The sequence below is a fragment of the Pseudorasbora parva genome, chromosome 14 (assembly GCF_024679245.1).
Source record: "Pseudorasbora parva isolate DD20220531a chromosome 14, ASM2467924v1, whole genome shotgun sequence".
Taxonomy (NCBI): domain Eukaryota; kingdom Metazoa; phylum Chordata; class Actinopteri; order Cypriniformes; family Gobionidae; genus Pseudorasbora; species Pseudorasbora parva.
The window spans coordinates 46,367,709-46,383,908 of NC_090185.1; the positions used below are offsets into that span (position 1 = coordinate 46,367,709).

At 36.7% G+C, this 16,200-nt stretch overlaps 1 protein-coding gene across 1 annotated transcript; it reads right to left on the reverse strand.

Annotated features, from left to right (window-relative positions):
- Window positions 1-6,169: 6,169 nt before the first annotated feature.
- LOC137039813 (G2/M phase-specific E3 ubiquitin-protein ligase-like) lies at window positions 6,170-11,501 on the reverse strand. The gene is made up of 9 exons (XM_067415086.1): window positions 11,209-11,501; window positions 10,179-10,391; window positions 9,856-9,991; window positions 9,286-9,677; window positions 8,763-9,079; window positions 8,444-8,625; window positions 8,104-8,276; window positions 7,171-7,385; window positions 6,170-6,408 (listed from the first exon to the last, which is right to left on the reverse strand). Exons 1-9 carry the CDS (start codon window positions 11,499-11,501, stop codon window positions 6,170-6,172), a joined length of 2,160 nt encoding a protein of 719 aa, XP_067271187.1.
- Between the last annotated feature and the right edge of the window lie 4,699 nt (window positions 11,502-16,200).

The following is a 16,200-nucleotide window of genomic DNA, read 5'->3' on the forward strand; positions in this document are numbered from 1 at the left end:
CATATTTCTCCCAATCTGCTTTTTTAAAATTCCATCTTTGGGGCACATAACTCTGTTCTATATTAAATTCAATATCAACTGTACATGTAATTGGGAAGTGATCACTACCCATACTTGTGCTTTGATCTATTTCCCATTCACATCTACTGGCAATTTTTCTATCAACTAAAGTTAAGTCTATACAAGAAGTTTCATTTTTGTAAACATTAATTCTAGTACCATAACCATTATTTATGCACACTAACATCCTATCATTCATCATTTCTTCCACTGCCTCACCATTCAAATCTGTCTGTTTACTACCCCATAAACTGTTGTGAGCATTGAAGTCCCCACACCAAATCTCTCTGTGACTTCTCTTAACAATACTTTTCAATAACTCACTATTTAATCCTTTACATGGATTATAATAGTTAATAATAGTAAAATTACCATTACCTTTATTAAATATTTCAGTTACCACACATTCATGATCCTTAGTATTAATAAACCTATATGGTATTCCTAATTTAATAAATGTCATACACCCTCCTCCTCTGCCTTTTTCTCTATCACATCTAATGCAATTATACCCTTTCAATACAAAATCAATGTCTGATTTTAACCATGTTTCTTGAATGCATATGACCTCAGGTTTTCCTTTCAGATTATGTATATATCGCTTAAATTCTTGCCCATTAGAAATTAAACTTCTGGCATTCCATTGAAGAATGAAAAGTACCATAATGCTTTTAATCACTATTTTGACCCTCATATTTTACTAATCAGTATCTCTTGAATTTTACTAGCTTGTGACCTAAATCCTAAAAAGTCATTTGCTATATCCACAATTGCTTTAACCTTATTACTTCCCTGAGGAAGTTCAGTTGCTTTATTAATCACTGCACAAATGAAGGCAAGGAAATCATTTTTCTTGACCAACAATGTTTCCTCTGACATTTTCTTTTGGAATTCACAGCACTCTGACTGTTGAGAATTAGGTCTAGTTCTACTAACTTGTTGGATTCTCTCGTTAGGTTGGCTCCTGTGATTTACTCTGCTTATTGAGTTGCTAACACTTGTTTCCCGTGATTGCTCTGGTGTTTTGGGGGGGGGAATTAGGTTAGCTCCTTTCTTTTCCATTTCAATTTTCTTAACCGCCTCAGCATAGGAAACTTTGTGAATAACTTTGCATTTTTGTATTTCTTTTGCCTCTTTGTGCTTCTCACAACCTCCATAAGCTGCACTATGATTGCCACCACAATTACAGCATTTTAACACTGCATCTTCCTCACATTTGCCATACTCATGTTCTCCTCCACATTTTGCACATCTAATTTTTCCTCTACATTGGCTAGCAGCATGACCATACCGTTGGCACTTAAAACATCTTAGCGGTGGCGGGATATATTCTCTCACTGAGTATGACATGTATCCCATTTGAACCCTACTGGGTAGTTCTTTCTTGAAGTTTAATAGAATAGATAGACTTTCTATTTTATCTTTACCTTTTGTCAGTCGCTTAGCTTCAACTAAATCATAATCTTTTAAACATTCCATTATCTCTTCTATTGAAACTGAAGTTGGGATTCCAGATATTACTCCTCTGACTTTAGATGCAGCACCCGGAATATGTGGTGTTACTTTGAGGTTGTTAAGTGTGGTTTTCTTGAGAATATTACTTTGTTGTTCTTTGGAATTTGCAAAGATGAGTATCCTCCCATTCCCCATGAACCGCGCGTGATTAATCTTGCCTATTTCCTTCTCTATTGCTTTCGTGATATGTATTGGATGCAGATCTGGTCCACCCTTTTGATCAAATACCAAAATAACTTTCCAAACGTCGACTTGAGGTCTCAAGGGCATGTTACCATCTGTTTTGGTCTTTTTCGCCACAACTACTGATTCTATGGAATCCCCTTCACTCTCAGATCTTTGTCGTACATTCTGCTTGTTGTAGTTAACAACCTCATCCCAAAACATATTACCTTCATCAAGTATATTGTCTAGGCTTAATGATGTGAAAGATCCACCAGAAGTCTCAGCCATTGTCCAATTTACATTCACTGTGAGTAGTTTTATTTGATTTTACCGTCTGAGTTCAAAAGTTGCAATCGCCAACCCTGTCGTGAAGTTGACCGAAGCCAACTGCCCACCTCCCGACCCAGTTCTTGACACTGAGCCCCTCCCAAGCGCTTGACTCACTATGGCAATACTGCGCAAACCCAACTAAAATAGACGCCTATTACGATTATGGTAACACATTTTTTTTTTAAATGTTTTTTTTTTTTTTTAAGTAAGATGTTACACATTTCATAGAAATTTGAATACAAGAATATTACATAACACAATATGAATCTCTTTTAATTTATTTTATTAAAATGACATCAAACTAAGGAAAACTTGGAAAAGAAGTGCATTGTGGGTAAATTCATATTCACCTACCATTGTTGAAACAGACACGGCAAAGAACTACTACCAGAGGGAGTTTCACAGTGGTCAGAGCATTCCTGTAGCTCAACCAGTAGAGCGTGGCGCTAGCAACGCCAAGGTCATGGGTTCAATTCCCAGGAAAAGCAAGAACTGATAATAATATGGGAGGCCGAATGGGACTAAACACATTGAAACACTTGCGCGCACACTGAAATACTTGCGCGCGCGCATCAAAACACTCCCGCGCACACACACACACTGAAATACTTGCGCTCACACACTGAAACACTTGCGCACACACACTGAAATACTTGCGTACACACACTGAAATACTTGCGTACACACACTGAAACACTTGCACATACACACACTGAAACACTTGCACATACACACACTGAAACACTTGCACATACACTGCGCAGACTAACATATATTTGGGCACATATGAAACGCGGTTACAGGGAGTCCTTGCATATACTGTAATTGCCCACGTACTGTTCTGCTGCACCTTGAAACACGCGTGAGAGAGCAAAAACATTTTAGTGTGACCGGAAGTCGTTTCATTGCAACCGGAAGTTTTAGGTTAAATAGTCTCCATTTGTGGCTCCTTCCAAACTTTTTTAAAGAATGAAGTATTTGTTGATATTCTTTACAATAGGCTTTTTCGTATGTGATCACTCGTGTGTTATTGCAAACTCTGACGAAATTTTTAATTTTTTTTCGCGTGTCCTTCAGTGCCTAGAACGTTTACAAACTGACCCTGTAATCCCATACTTTACTGAACTAGAGCACCATGCACGGACAGTTCGTTCAATTACGAATGTAGTTACTCGTGCGGGAGGCCAGGGGTCTGAAGAATGCATTATTTTTCTAGAGTCATTATATAATAATCTCAATTTAATTCTGCAGCAGTTTGACAGCCAAATACTACAAGACACCGACAATTGCATTGTTCCGCCAACAATTCACAGTGGCACTGTTGGTCGCCCACGGTATGATTTGACAACAGATCAGATTAACCACTGCTTGGATTTGGGTTATAACTGGCAGGGAATATCTTTACTGTTTGGAATAGACCGGCGAACTTTATTCCGTCACAGGCAACGTCTTTCTATTCCATCGAATGAATACAGCTCATTGCCAGATGAGAATCTGACTTTAATAATTAGGCAAATTCTAGAGAACACTCCAAATGCTGGTGAAACATATGTGAGGGGAAGTCTTCGCTCAAGGGGATTCCGCATTCAGCGGTGGAGGGTCCGCCAAATTCTGCAGGAAATTGACCCTGTCGGACGATGCTTTCGACGTAGGCAAGCCATTCGTCGCAGAATTTACAGTGTCGGAGGTCCTAATGAATTATGGTATGTAATCAATTAACTAACTTATTGTATGTTATTGTACCTTTACAGATTACAATATGGATTATTAAACGGTCTGTAGACAAAGTAGGCTAATAATGTCAATTAAGGTAAATGCATTAAATACACTGGTGCAGTTAGAATAGGTTTAACCCCCGAACGACATTTACGTTTGTTTAAACTTCTTAAACCGCGAGGTACATAACGCCAGAACATGCTCAGCAGGGATATTTCCTCAAAGTCAATTTATGAAAAATCTATTGCCTTCTCAAACTGAAGTCTCATGCCACTAAGGCATCATTTATTTGTTCCAAAATACAGCAAAAACAATAATATTGTGAACTATTTTTACAATATAAAATATGTTCTCGTATCTGTACCTATCTGATCATAAAGCCAGTAAAACAGAAATATTACTCCAGTGTAAATTAGCTGTTCTGTGTGATTATATAGTAAGTGTATATATATATATATATATATATATATATATATATATATATACACACACATATATATATATACACACACATATATATATATACACACACACACACATTATATATATATATATATATATATATATATATATATATATATATATATATATATATATATATATATATATATATATATATACACATATACATATATACACATATACACATATATATATATATATACACATACACATATATACACATATATATATATATATATATATATATATATATACATACATACACACACACACACACACAGTGAGAGAAAACCGCTGATTTACACTGGAGTAATATTACTGTTTTACTGGCTTTATATTGGAATAGGCTTGGTGAGCAGGAAACTTCTTTCAAAAACAAAACCTTTTTGATTATGTATCACTAGTCTAGCCTTAAACACATTCTCCCAACCTGGCTGTAGTTTTGAAAACGAGAATCATTCCGGCGTTGAACCTACTAGAAGCTGACTTTAAAAGACCAAAAAAAAAAAAAAAAAAAATTCCTTAACGTCCAGGCTATACAGTATAACTGGATTTCATTGGATTTTACAAGGTGAAAAGCTCAATAATCCACCATTGCCATTTTCTCTTTTGACAGGCACATAGACGGAAACCATAAATTGGTTAGATGGAGGATGGTGTTCCATGGATGCGTAGACGGGTATAGCCGTACAATAATATACCTTGACTGCTTAAACAACAACAGGGCTTCCAGCGTTTTGTCCCTGTTTCAAAGAGGGGTGTGCAACTTCGGATTGCCTTCTAGAGTCAGATGTGATCGTGGTATGGAAAACATTGAGGTGGCAAGATTCATGCTGAGAAGAAGAGGACTGAACAGGGGAAGTATTATAGCAGGACGCAGTGTTCACAATCAGCGGATAGAGAGGCTTTGGGGTGAACTTAACCGTGTGGTGTCATACTACTACTCAGACTTGTTCAGTTTCATGGAGAATCAATTTATTCTTGATTCACTGTCTGAACTGCACCTGTTTGGCTTACATTATGTTTACATGCCACGAATCCAAAGGGCTGCGAGGGAATTTACTAACCAGTGGAATAACCACGCTTTATCTACAGAAAGACACATGACACCTTTGCAATTGTGGTACAGAGGAGTGATTTGTCGTGTTGGACAGAATAACATGGCAGTGAACAGTGTATTTGACACAAATGACTCTTCAATTAATGTTGACACTGGACACTTGGCAGAAGATATGCTCAGCAACCAAGTTGCAATTCCTGAAAACACTTTTCATGTAAACGACACTATCCTGAATGAAATCCATCAGATGTTTGATCCTTTGCAAGATGATGGTAATCACGGAATTGACATTTTTTTGGCTCTTGTGCATTTTCTTGAAACAAGACAGTAATTGTACATTTGTTTTTGCAAGTCCCTTAAAGTCAAGTGTAATCTCTTAGGCACCATGTTGAATAGTTATTTAAAAAAACTAAAACTTTCAAAATACACAAGGAAAATGTCATGTTCATTATGTTAATTTAATTAAATGCTTATTGTACCATAATAAAGATGTCAAGAGCCTCAGGACATGTAACATTTATTTTAACAAAACATACATTTGCATCTTCACTTACAAAGGTTAAAGAGCATAGTAGTGCAAATTTAAGTTGTGCAAATGAAAAGTTGTGCTGTTGTCTTAAAGTGTTTAGTCAAATAACTAAATTGCACAGGCCAACAAAAAACACTGTTTAACGAGGCTAACTCTCACAGGTTTTTATTCACTTGTAATCTACTGAACTAAAAATGCTAAATAAAACAGAATAAGTGCATGCCTGTTCAGAGGCTTGGATATAAAATAACACAAAATTGTCTTCACATACCTGCAGTATAAACAGTACACTTTTGGCTCAACAAAACCAAGGAACAAATGGTTTCATGCCTCTACTCCATTCCAAAACCCTGAGTATTTTGGATCCCAAAGTCCATGTTGTTTTTGAAGTCTTCATAACTTTTGTGGATGGGGAGTCGAAGGCAGTTGATGCAGGTGTTGGCTACTGGATATTTTCCTTCATTGTGAAGAAATTCCAGAGAGGGCTTAGGAGAAAAACCAATGGGTGGCACCACATTCGATCCGGTTGCAAATGTTAAAATATCCTCCAGCTTTGTTGGCCCTTCCTCTTCTGATGGAAATGTAGCATAGAAAACCATTAACCATGCTGACAAGTTTAAAAACTAATACTGTATGTAGTGGTTTACACTAAACACTAATCAGTGTCTGAGTGTGTGAGTTTGAGTACAGGTGTGTGAGGTAGAGTCTGTGAGTGTAATCTTAAGAGTTTTAATCTATGCGTGCGTGCGTGTGTGAGAGAGAGAGAGAATTTGAGTCCAAGTGTGTGAGTGAGAATCTGTGATTGTGTGAGAGTTTTAGTGTGCGATTCTAATGCCCAGTTTCATAGACAAGGCTTAAGCCTAGTCCCAGATTTAATTGCATGTTTGAGCTGTTTTAACTGAAAGCAACTTGAACTGACATAAAATATGTCAGTTGATTTGTATCAAAATGCACATCAGTAATGCTTTTTTCCTTAGGCAGGTTTATAAAAGCAACTTAAATGTCCTAATTAAACTGGCCTAATCCTGACTTAAACAAAGCCCTGTCTGTGAAACCAGGCCTAAGAGTTTTAATGTATGTGTGTGAGCCCAAGCGTGTGTGTGTCTGAGTGTGTGAGCCCAAGTGTGAGTGAGAATGAATCTGAGTGTGTGGGTGAGAGTTTAAGTCAGTGTGTGTGTGTGTATGTGTGTATGTGTGTGGGGGTAGTTAGTGAAGGCCCTGACTGAAACCCACGGTACGCTACTGTCTATTTTCAAATACTATTTAGGACAGATAGTATGCAAATTATGACGCAGCACCAGTATTCTAAATGTTTTAACACTAAAATGCCCACCTTCAGCATCCTGGAGGTAATCTCTCCAATAGGTGACCACTCGGTTTTCATTCGCTCGTCTATTGCTTCCTGTCTCTGACCATCTGATTTCAAACAGCCCATCCATGATATCTGCTGAAAGGTTCCTTGGAGTGAAGCAGAGGGCAGCATGAAAGGCTTCTGGATGTTGCTGGATCTTCTGGAGCACTCCAAGTGTTTTCAATCCATCTCTAAACCTAAATATACAAAATTGAGACAGAAGATAATATAACACTCCATTATTAAATAGTGTTCCTGTCATGTTTATCTTTACCTTCATGGATTTTTAGGTTGTTTGTCTTCCTACAATAGTTCGGGAAGTCAGTTTTAATCTAGACTCATTGGGGATTTAGTTGAGGATGGTGTTAAGTGGCACCAAATTAAATAACTAATCCATTTTTACTACAGAAATGAATCAATCAAAAACTTAATTTAGCTTTTCTTCTAAAGCTAAATGAATTTCCTATTATCACTGTAAAGCTGATTTGAGGCAATCTGTGTCGTAAAAAGCGCTATATAAATGAAGGTGACTTGACTTGTCAGTCACACGTTTCCTGTTTGACTTCCCCGTCACTCATCAGTTACCATAGACACTAATCCTCCAGCCAAGCTGCTCATAATTTTGTTAGTTTTGTCTGTCTTTAGTACCTCTGTTTTCAGTCGTGAGTGTCGGTTGAAGTTTGCTGCTGTTTAAACAGTTAAATGGACTGGTAAACCCCTGTCTGTTCTAGTATTTATTGTTATTAAAACTTAGAATTGGATCCTATCTACCCTTATCTTCTTCTTATGACAGTCACTTAAACCCTTATTGCTACTACCGAGATAGACCTAAAAGAGTAGCTAAAAAAATTAACTTGCAAAAACACATTTTTGCCCAATAAACTAAGAGAGCATAGTATTCACTGAGACACATACCTTTCAAAGGGACCACGGACACGGTGAACCACTTGAAACATTAGAACATCTTCCAGTAACGGATTCTTGTCCATCAAACTTGTAAGAGGTCTTAAGCAGCCCGCATGAGACAAGTAATCTGTCAAAGGTTCAGTAGATGTCTGAAGCTCCTCCACTGTTCTGGATTCAGAAATCTGGTTCCAAAAACAAACAAAACAAAAATTATAACTATATGCACAAACGATATATTTCTTCTTTTTTTTAATTTACATCCAAAAGAAAAATATTCATAGCACGCCTTACAAAAAACAAAAAGAAATCGCAAATTGCACAAGTAGAAAACGTAAAAGTGTCCACAAACCCGTTTTAGTTTTTCGTAGAGTTCATTGTCTGCAATGTCCTCAATGACTGGTCTGCTCATCTCTGGTCCTTTAACTAAGCAGCTGAAAAGAGTTTCAGAGAGGAAACATGGCGGTGGGCCTCCATGAACCAGGCTGACAGCAATGGATCGACCAGCAAAAAAATATCTGTCATCTCGCACAGCTGTAAAATGAGAATAAAAGTCCAATCAGGCAACTATCACTTTGTTACAATACTGTGGCTCAAAATAAATATTATAAAATGAATTCAGCAAATTCATTATTACTATATTTTTACTGATTCAGTGCAATTATACATACCAAAGGAATCAAGGGCCAAGTTCAAGTGTCCCTCATGTCCCTCAAACATTTCAGAGTGAGATAGTGCTTCCATAAGTAACCTCAGAAATTCTCGTCGAGGGCCACCAAGATCAACAGCCTCTTCAGTTGTTCCTTTGTCGTCAGAGAACTTAATGCACATTGTGTGGTTAGGGTTATAGGACACTCTTCGAAAGCCTCGAATCGCTCCGTCAAGCACTGCAGCCCGATTTATGTTAAATTTGCAAATGCTTGTGTTTGTGATTTTTTCATTAAGTTCTTTTAGTATTTCGCTAATGGAGGCATCTTCTTTGGGGCGTCTAAAATGACAATAACAGAAAAGAAACCTTTTTAAAAAATGTAACATTTCAAAATCCCATCTTAAAAATTTGTAGTAAAAAGTCACCTACTTAAAACAGCTCCTATTTGTTAGCTAACTGACCATGATGTGAAAAAGACTCACTCCTCTGATGTTATCAAAAGTTCAGTAAAAATTATCACTTTAAATTAAACATAATGCACTTACGTCTGGTCCTCCATACTGGCAATAATTGCCGTGTACAATTCCTCATCTTCATCCTCATCTAAGGAGTCATTTATTAAGTTAATATAAGCCCCATAATCATTTTGCCAGCGCTTTGAGGTGGGGCTGTTTGATTGTGACATTTCTTGTCGGCTGCTGGAAGAGGCTTGGGCATTTGATGGTTGTTCTTGTTCATCATTGGATATTTTCATGCCATGGGACTCTGTCATGGGTAGCTGCTCTATTGTGGTTTTGGTACTTCCTGAAATCAAGGTGGGATTCCCTGCCCTTTCTTTGTCTGACTTTGAGGAATGCCACTCATCATCTGAACCACCTGCCTCTACTGCCTCTTCCTCATAGTATTCTTCAGAATCTGAGGATTCTCCATTCACTGACTACAGAAACAAGTTAGCAGTAGTGAAACTTCTGATCAGTGCTTTTGTGCACATTTGTGTGAAGTTAATGCCAAAACATAGGTCAAACTAAACTTTTAACCTTTTGGGAATATACTTAATTACAAAGTAAATTAAGTAAATGTATTTAAATTAATTCAGTTTAATGGGTTGTACTTACTTGAAGAGGCTCGGATGGTCTCAGATAAAGAGAAGCTCGTTTGAAAACCTTCTGAATCATATTGCCATCGAGCTTCTGGCCTTCATGGAATGTAGGAGCAACAAGTTTGTTTCCACAAGGCAAGAGGATTTCCAGACTAAAAGACAAAAAAAACAAAAAACAAAAACAGGAGTAAAACTTTAATAATGTTTTATAAAATTTGATTAAACACTTGATTGTAAACACAACAGTTTTAGCATGAGATCAAGCTCAGCATTTTCAAACCTTAACTAACCGTAAAAAGTTGTAAACACCTGCATATGCACGATTACAAACCAACTTACCCCACACCACATGGAATTTTCCCTTTGAATGCCTCATGCATTTTATTCATGACTGTTCTGTAGTCCCAGGTTTTATCAAACTCAAAAGCACTAATTATGTGGCCCTTTTCATATAACTTCTGCTTCGTCTTCTGCTTGACCACATTGTTTTCTCTGGGGTGTGTCAGAAGAATTATATCTTTATTATAAACCCGATGATACGGTGGTTTTGGCCTGGAAAAAAAAAGACAAAAATTTTTAAATTTCATAAAAGTGCTATTAGTTGTAACCCCTCATTTTATATATCAGAAAACGTTAAGACCTGCCCCTAAACCTACCCAACAAACACACACACTGCCCCTAAACCTACCCATCACACACACACACTGCCACTAAACCTACCCATCACACAAAACTTTCTGCATTTTTAAATTTTCAAATAACTCATTCTGTATGATTTATAAGCTTTTGTACCCATGGGGACCTCAATTTAGGTCCCCACAGTGACACTTGTCCCCATGAGTCTGTGTGCATTCAGAGTGAAGTCCCCACCAGGCTAGAAAAACATGTACACACATACACACACAGTTAATGTGTTTTTTCTCTTAATTAATGATACGCTCGATGAAAGGTAGGGAAAATAATCAAATTTAATACCCTTTTATGTGAAGAAAAAAAAGAAAATAAAAAAATTAAATCACAATTTCAACCCACATTGCCTAAATGAAATATTTTAGCACCTGTCTATTATTGATTTTATTGTTATTTCCCATGATAAATTACAGTATTGTGGTGTCACCATATTACAGTTCATGGTAACCATAAATTAACCATGATTTTGCTACAGCATCAATCGTTTAACCATGGTATTTGTAGTAAAACTGTGGAAATGCGAATTGTAATTGCCAAAATGAATGGTGACTACAATTATATAAAACTAAAACTTTAATGAAGTTCATATTCGTCAGCCTGCATCAGCCTAACGTTACCCAAAACAACAACAAAAAACTACAACAACTGTAACGTTATGAAAAACATAAATATGCGGTACCTCTTTCCTTTGGAGTTGGGTTTCCAGCTGCTGTATCGTCTCGCTATGAAACGGGGCGTCTGGTTCTCTGATCCCGGTGTGCTCGGTAAAGTCACATGCTGTGTGAGGTTTGTGTTCCTAGCGTCCACGTTGTGCGTGGGTCTAAACAATGCTCCAATTTCTGAATCAATCTGAGTCTGACTGGTCGAAGGACTCGAATCAACGGAATTAGCAATCGTATTGATCAAGACAGGAGAACAAAGAAGATTTCGCAAAATATTTACAGCTTCTGCAGCAGCCTTGCTATCTGCCATGACTGCTAGATTCCAATAAACCGCGCTTCAGTTTCCAAATTAACTAAGCTTCCGGTTGGAAAGAAACGACTTCCGGTTGCAATGAAACGACTTCCGGTCACACTAAAATGTTTTTGCTCTCTCACGCGTGTGTTTCAAGGTGCAGCAGAACAGTACGTGGGCAATTACAGGTTATATGCAAGGACTCCCTGTAACCGCGTGTTTCATATATGTGCCCAAATATATGTTAGTCTGCGCAGTGTATGTGCAAGTGTTTCAGTGTGTGTGTGCGCAAGTATTTCAGTGTGTGCGCAAGTATTTCAGTGTGTGAGCGCAAGTGTTTCAGTGTGTGTGAGCGCAAGTATTTCAGTGTGTGAGCGCAAGTGTTTCAGTGTGTGTGCGCAAGTATTTCAGTGTGTGTGCGCAAGTGTTTCAGTGTGTGTGTGCGCGCAAGTATTTCAGTGTGTGTGCGCAAGTGTTTCAGTGTGTGTGTGCAAGTGTTTCAGTGTGTGTGTGTGTGTGTGTGCGCGCGAGTATTTCAATGTGAGCGCAAGTGTTTCAGTGTGTGTGCGTAAGTATTTCAGTGTGTGTGCGCAAGTGTTTCAGTGTGTGTGTGTGCGCGCGCGAGTATTTCAGTGTGCGCGCAAGTGTTTCAATGTGTTTAGATAATGTAAATTTGTGTACCTTGAATGCAATGTAAGTCGCTTTGGATAAAAGCGTCTGCCAAATGCATAACTCTAAATCTAAACTCTAAATATCGATCACAGGCAGGTAATGTATAACACTTGACAAAACGCTTTTAAAGATACTATAGTAGATTAACTTACAGGCATATCTTTCTCCAAGGCAAAAACTGTTTATGGATTGAAATCGATGCTGCGCGTTGAACTGTTGCCGAACTGATAAATCAACACTGATCATGTCCAGAAAAATAACAAACTCTAATACTTAAAATACATACACCACGACCAGATAATGGGCGGAACAAGAGAGAAACACTTTTCCCAGCACCTCAAAGCTCTCAATAGTATCCTATTTTGATATTATTTTTTTACTTTGCTGATTTATAAAACTAAAAGTTAAAGGTATAGGCCACTTTATGGCAAAGAAGCACTTTCATTAAAAAAAAAGAGACACGGAATGACCACTATAACCAGGAGGTGGTGGCATAGGAGCACTTATTTGACTTATTAGACATTTCCCCTCCTATGAAAAAGGTAGGAAGCCACTCAGTCTCATGAAAAACAAAGTCCTTTCATCAAATTGTGACTGGATTACACAAAAAACAAGTAAAGAGCTCATTTTATAATCACTGGTGCTGTCGGTCAGTTCGGTGTGAGACTACAGAAGATCAATGGCACATAAGGTACATAATGGTTTGATAAGAGCAGAATATTTACATTTTACCTATAACATGAGGGTTTTGCACATTACTGTTGTTAATACAAGTTTTTTTTTTCTACATATCAACTCAAACTCAGTGTTTCACTTTTACATTTCCCATAAACAAACATGTACTTTTATTAGTAACTGCGCTTATTAACAAAACAATAGCAATTTTATTCATTAAATTAAGAGGTAGACGGTCAAGCAGAGTCAAACAAAAACCCAGAATTCTGTGGTGTTACGGTGCTCTATAAATGGCAGAGAAGAGACGATTTTGAGAAGAGAATGTAAATGTGCAAATTGGCCTGTATAGTACATAATGTTTTGGTGGTGTTTGTGTTGAAGTGAGAAAACAATTCATGGAAATTGAAAGACGTCGCCATTGAATGTATTTTATGCCAAAGCAATGATAAATGATGATTTTAAGATTTTATATTTCAATATAATTCCTGCAGAAATGAGTTGACCTTCATGTTTTTTATCAGTTTGAAAGCAGTGTGTTAGCATTCAAAGAATGTGCTACAAATATATAGTTTTGCAGATGGTGAAGTACGAATGACAAAGAGTCTGTGGATTTTGGAAAATGTGGTCACTGAATGCATTTTGTGCGAAAGCAATGGAAAATGACTCTGACAGTTTGAAACATGTCGATTTAGAACTGGCCGATGCAATTAAAACAGAAAACTGTAAAGCGATATGCAGAAAGTGCTGGGCTAAACATCAAGAAAATATCATGAATTTTTAAAACAATTTTACACATTTACAGTTTTATTTTAAACATTTGCTAGGACCCATTTCTCAATACTAGTCCTGTTTTCAAAACTTCACTCAGTGATCAGATCCATCTATGTGGCTAAACTTTGGATCATTGCTTGGGCACAAAATGCGTTCAATGATGACATCTTTCAATTTACATTCATTATTTTCTCTATAAATGCCAATTTGAACATTTGTATTTTCTCTTTTAAAAACTGTTAAACTTGTGTTCAAAACTTAAAAATCATAACAGAAATCTGCTACATTTGGAGGGATTCTGAATCTAAAATACTATCAAAACAATTAGATGTGGCTGGTGTAAGTTTTTCCATCTCACTGACATCCATTCAAAACCCTTAGGAATATTTTTATACTGTCATGGACCATGTAACATTAACTGCACTGAATTATTATAGTGCCAATCTTGTTTTGAAAAGAACATTTTACAAAAGAAAACACTGTGTAATGATCATGTTGTTAGTGTGTTTTATGATGAACAAAGTGTGTTTGTTGGGTGAATCCTTTGAATCCTCAGAATCCTTTTTGGTAGTTTTAGTGCATTTTGAACATGAAATGAACTGCGGTGCCAAGCTTTGTTAGGAGAACTGTGGCAAGAGTTTTGAAAAAGTGACCTAATTATTGAGAAATGTGTCCTAGTGATAAATAATATATATATATATATATATATATATATTTTTTTTTTTTTTCTTTTTTCTTTTTTTTTTCTAGTGTACATTGGTTTTCTCCCCCTAGGTAAATCCCAGCGTCTTCCCTACCCAGATAGCACACATACGTCGGGCCGATGTCGGCGCGATGCACAAAGTTCCATCGGAAAGACATCGATCAGAGAGCGTTTGCTAATTGGGACAAAGTCGCCGAGACATCGGCATTTGATCGCGAATGCTGTCCGGCCGACGTGTGGACGATGCAAAACAGCAAATCCTGGCCACTATTCATGGGCTTTCTAGGACCTTTATTTAGGTCGAACCTTTCGGGTTACACCCAGATAGCACACTGGCATAGAATCAACGTTACACTCACGGCATTAAAGACCAACGTCAGACACTCCATTCAAAACACCAATCTACGCAGATGATTTACTTACCTTATGCTGAATGACGTTGATGTCAGTTGAGTGAAACACGATGTTGATTTCAGTTTGGTACAGTTAACGTTAACACATTTTCTGTTTTAAAAATAGCAAATACTTAATACTAATAAGATACATTAGCCTGTTTATGTAATAATCACACATAACATTCAGTTAACATTGTTTTAATATTTACAGAGCAGTTACAGATAGCCTACATGTTTAGAGCAAACAATCTATATAAATATTCAATATGACAATATAATAGAAAGGGCATTTAATAGAAAAATATATATAATAGAAAAGGCATTTACATTCAACCTACACAAAGAGGTAGGCTATACAGGTACATAAATTAAAAGCAATATTTACTCAAGAACAACTGATCATGTACCAGACACATTATTTTTATTGGAGCACAAAAGGATATGTCAGTCAGAACATAATGAGACTCAAATCACAGGTTCTTTTCTAATGGTGACTGAGACTATGGGACTCTTTTTGTGTTACACAAAATAAATGCATATGGGTGAGTAGATGGTTTATAAAGAAAGCTTACCCTTGAAAATGTAGGGCAGAAGAATATTGCAGATGAATTGGTTTTCTTTTGCAACTATTGCAGCCTACTATCAGCAAGTGTAAACTCCTTGGTGAAAAAGGTGACAAAGATGTAACCCACATTTTCAATAGCATAGAGAAAATATTTTTAATTACTTTAAAAAATAAAATGCATATTATGAGCCAAAAAAGAGGTTTAAACAACACTGAAAAGTCATTATTAAATACCGATGAGAAGGATGCAATACTAGTGAAACTGGAAAATTAAAGTTTGACCATTGGACGAGAAATACTGATCGAGTCCGCAAAGTCCAGCCAATCTCTTGAATTAAATATCAATTGTTTATATATTGACTACAAACAGAATTAATAGTTGTTAATGAAATAGGTTTGGCATTGGTAAATTGAGACTGGAAAAAATATAACCAGAAGATCGACTCAAACTATGCATGTGCTGTATAATATCGAGTATTATTTTAGCAAAACTAAGCACTGCTGACAGTGGAGAAAATTTCAGTAAAGTCACTGAGAAAATGTATTAGGATTTGTAAACTTGTAGTTTTCTTTTCTCTCACAAACACAACAGTTACATTTGTACTAATCCTATTCTACAAATCACAAATTAATAAAATCGTGGGCTCATTTTTTCCATCAAGGGGGAAAAAATCATACTCACGATCTCACATCATCTAACAAGTAAAATTTGTCCATGGCTTCACACTTTTGATACATGGGTGCACCAAACGCAGAATAAAGATACGGTCACACTACACTTTACATTACATTGACGAGAAACCTTTGTATTAAAGTCAAGTAGATATTTTTTTTATATTTTGAATATACTGTTTTTAAATGTTGAATTCATGTTTATATAAAGACTCTGCAGAGCATGAAGTCATATCATGTTTTGTCATGTTTTTATCATTTGTT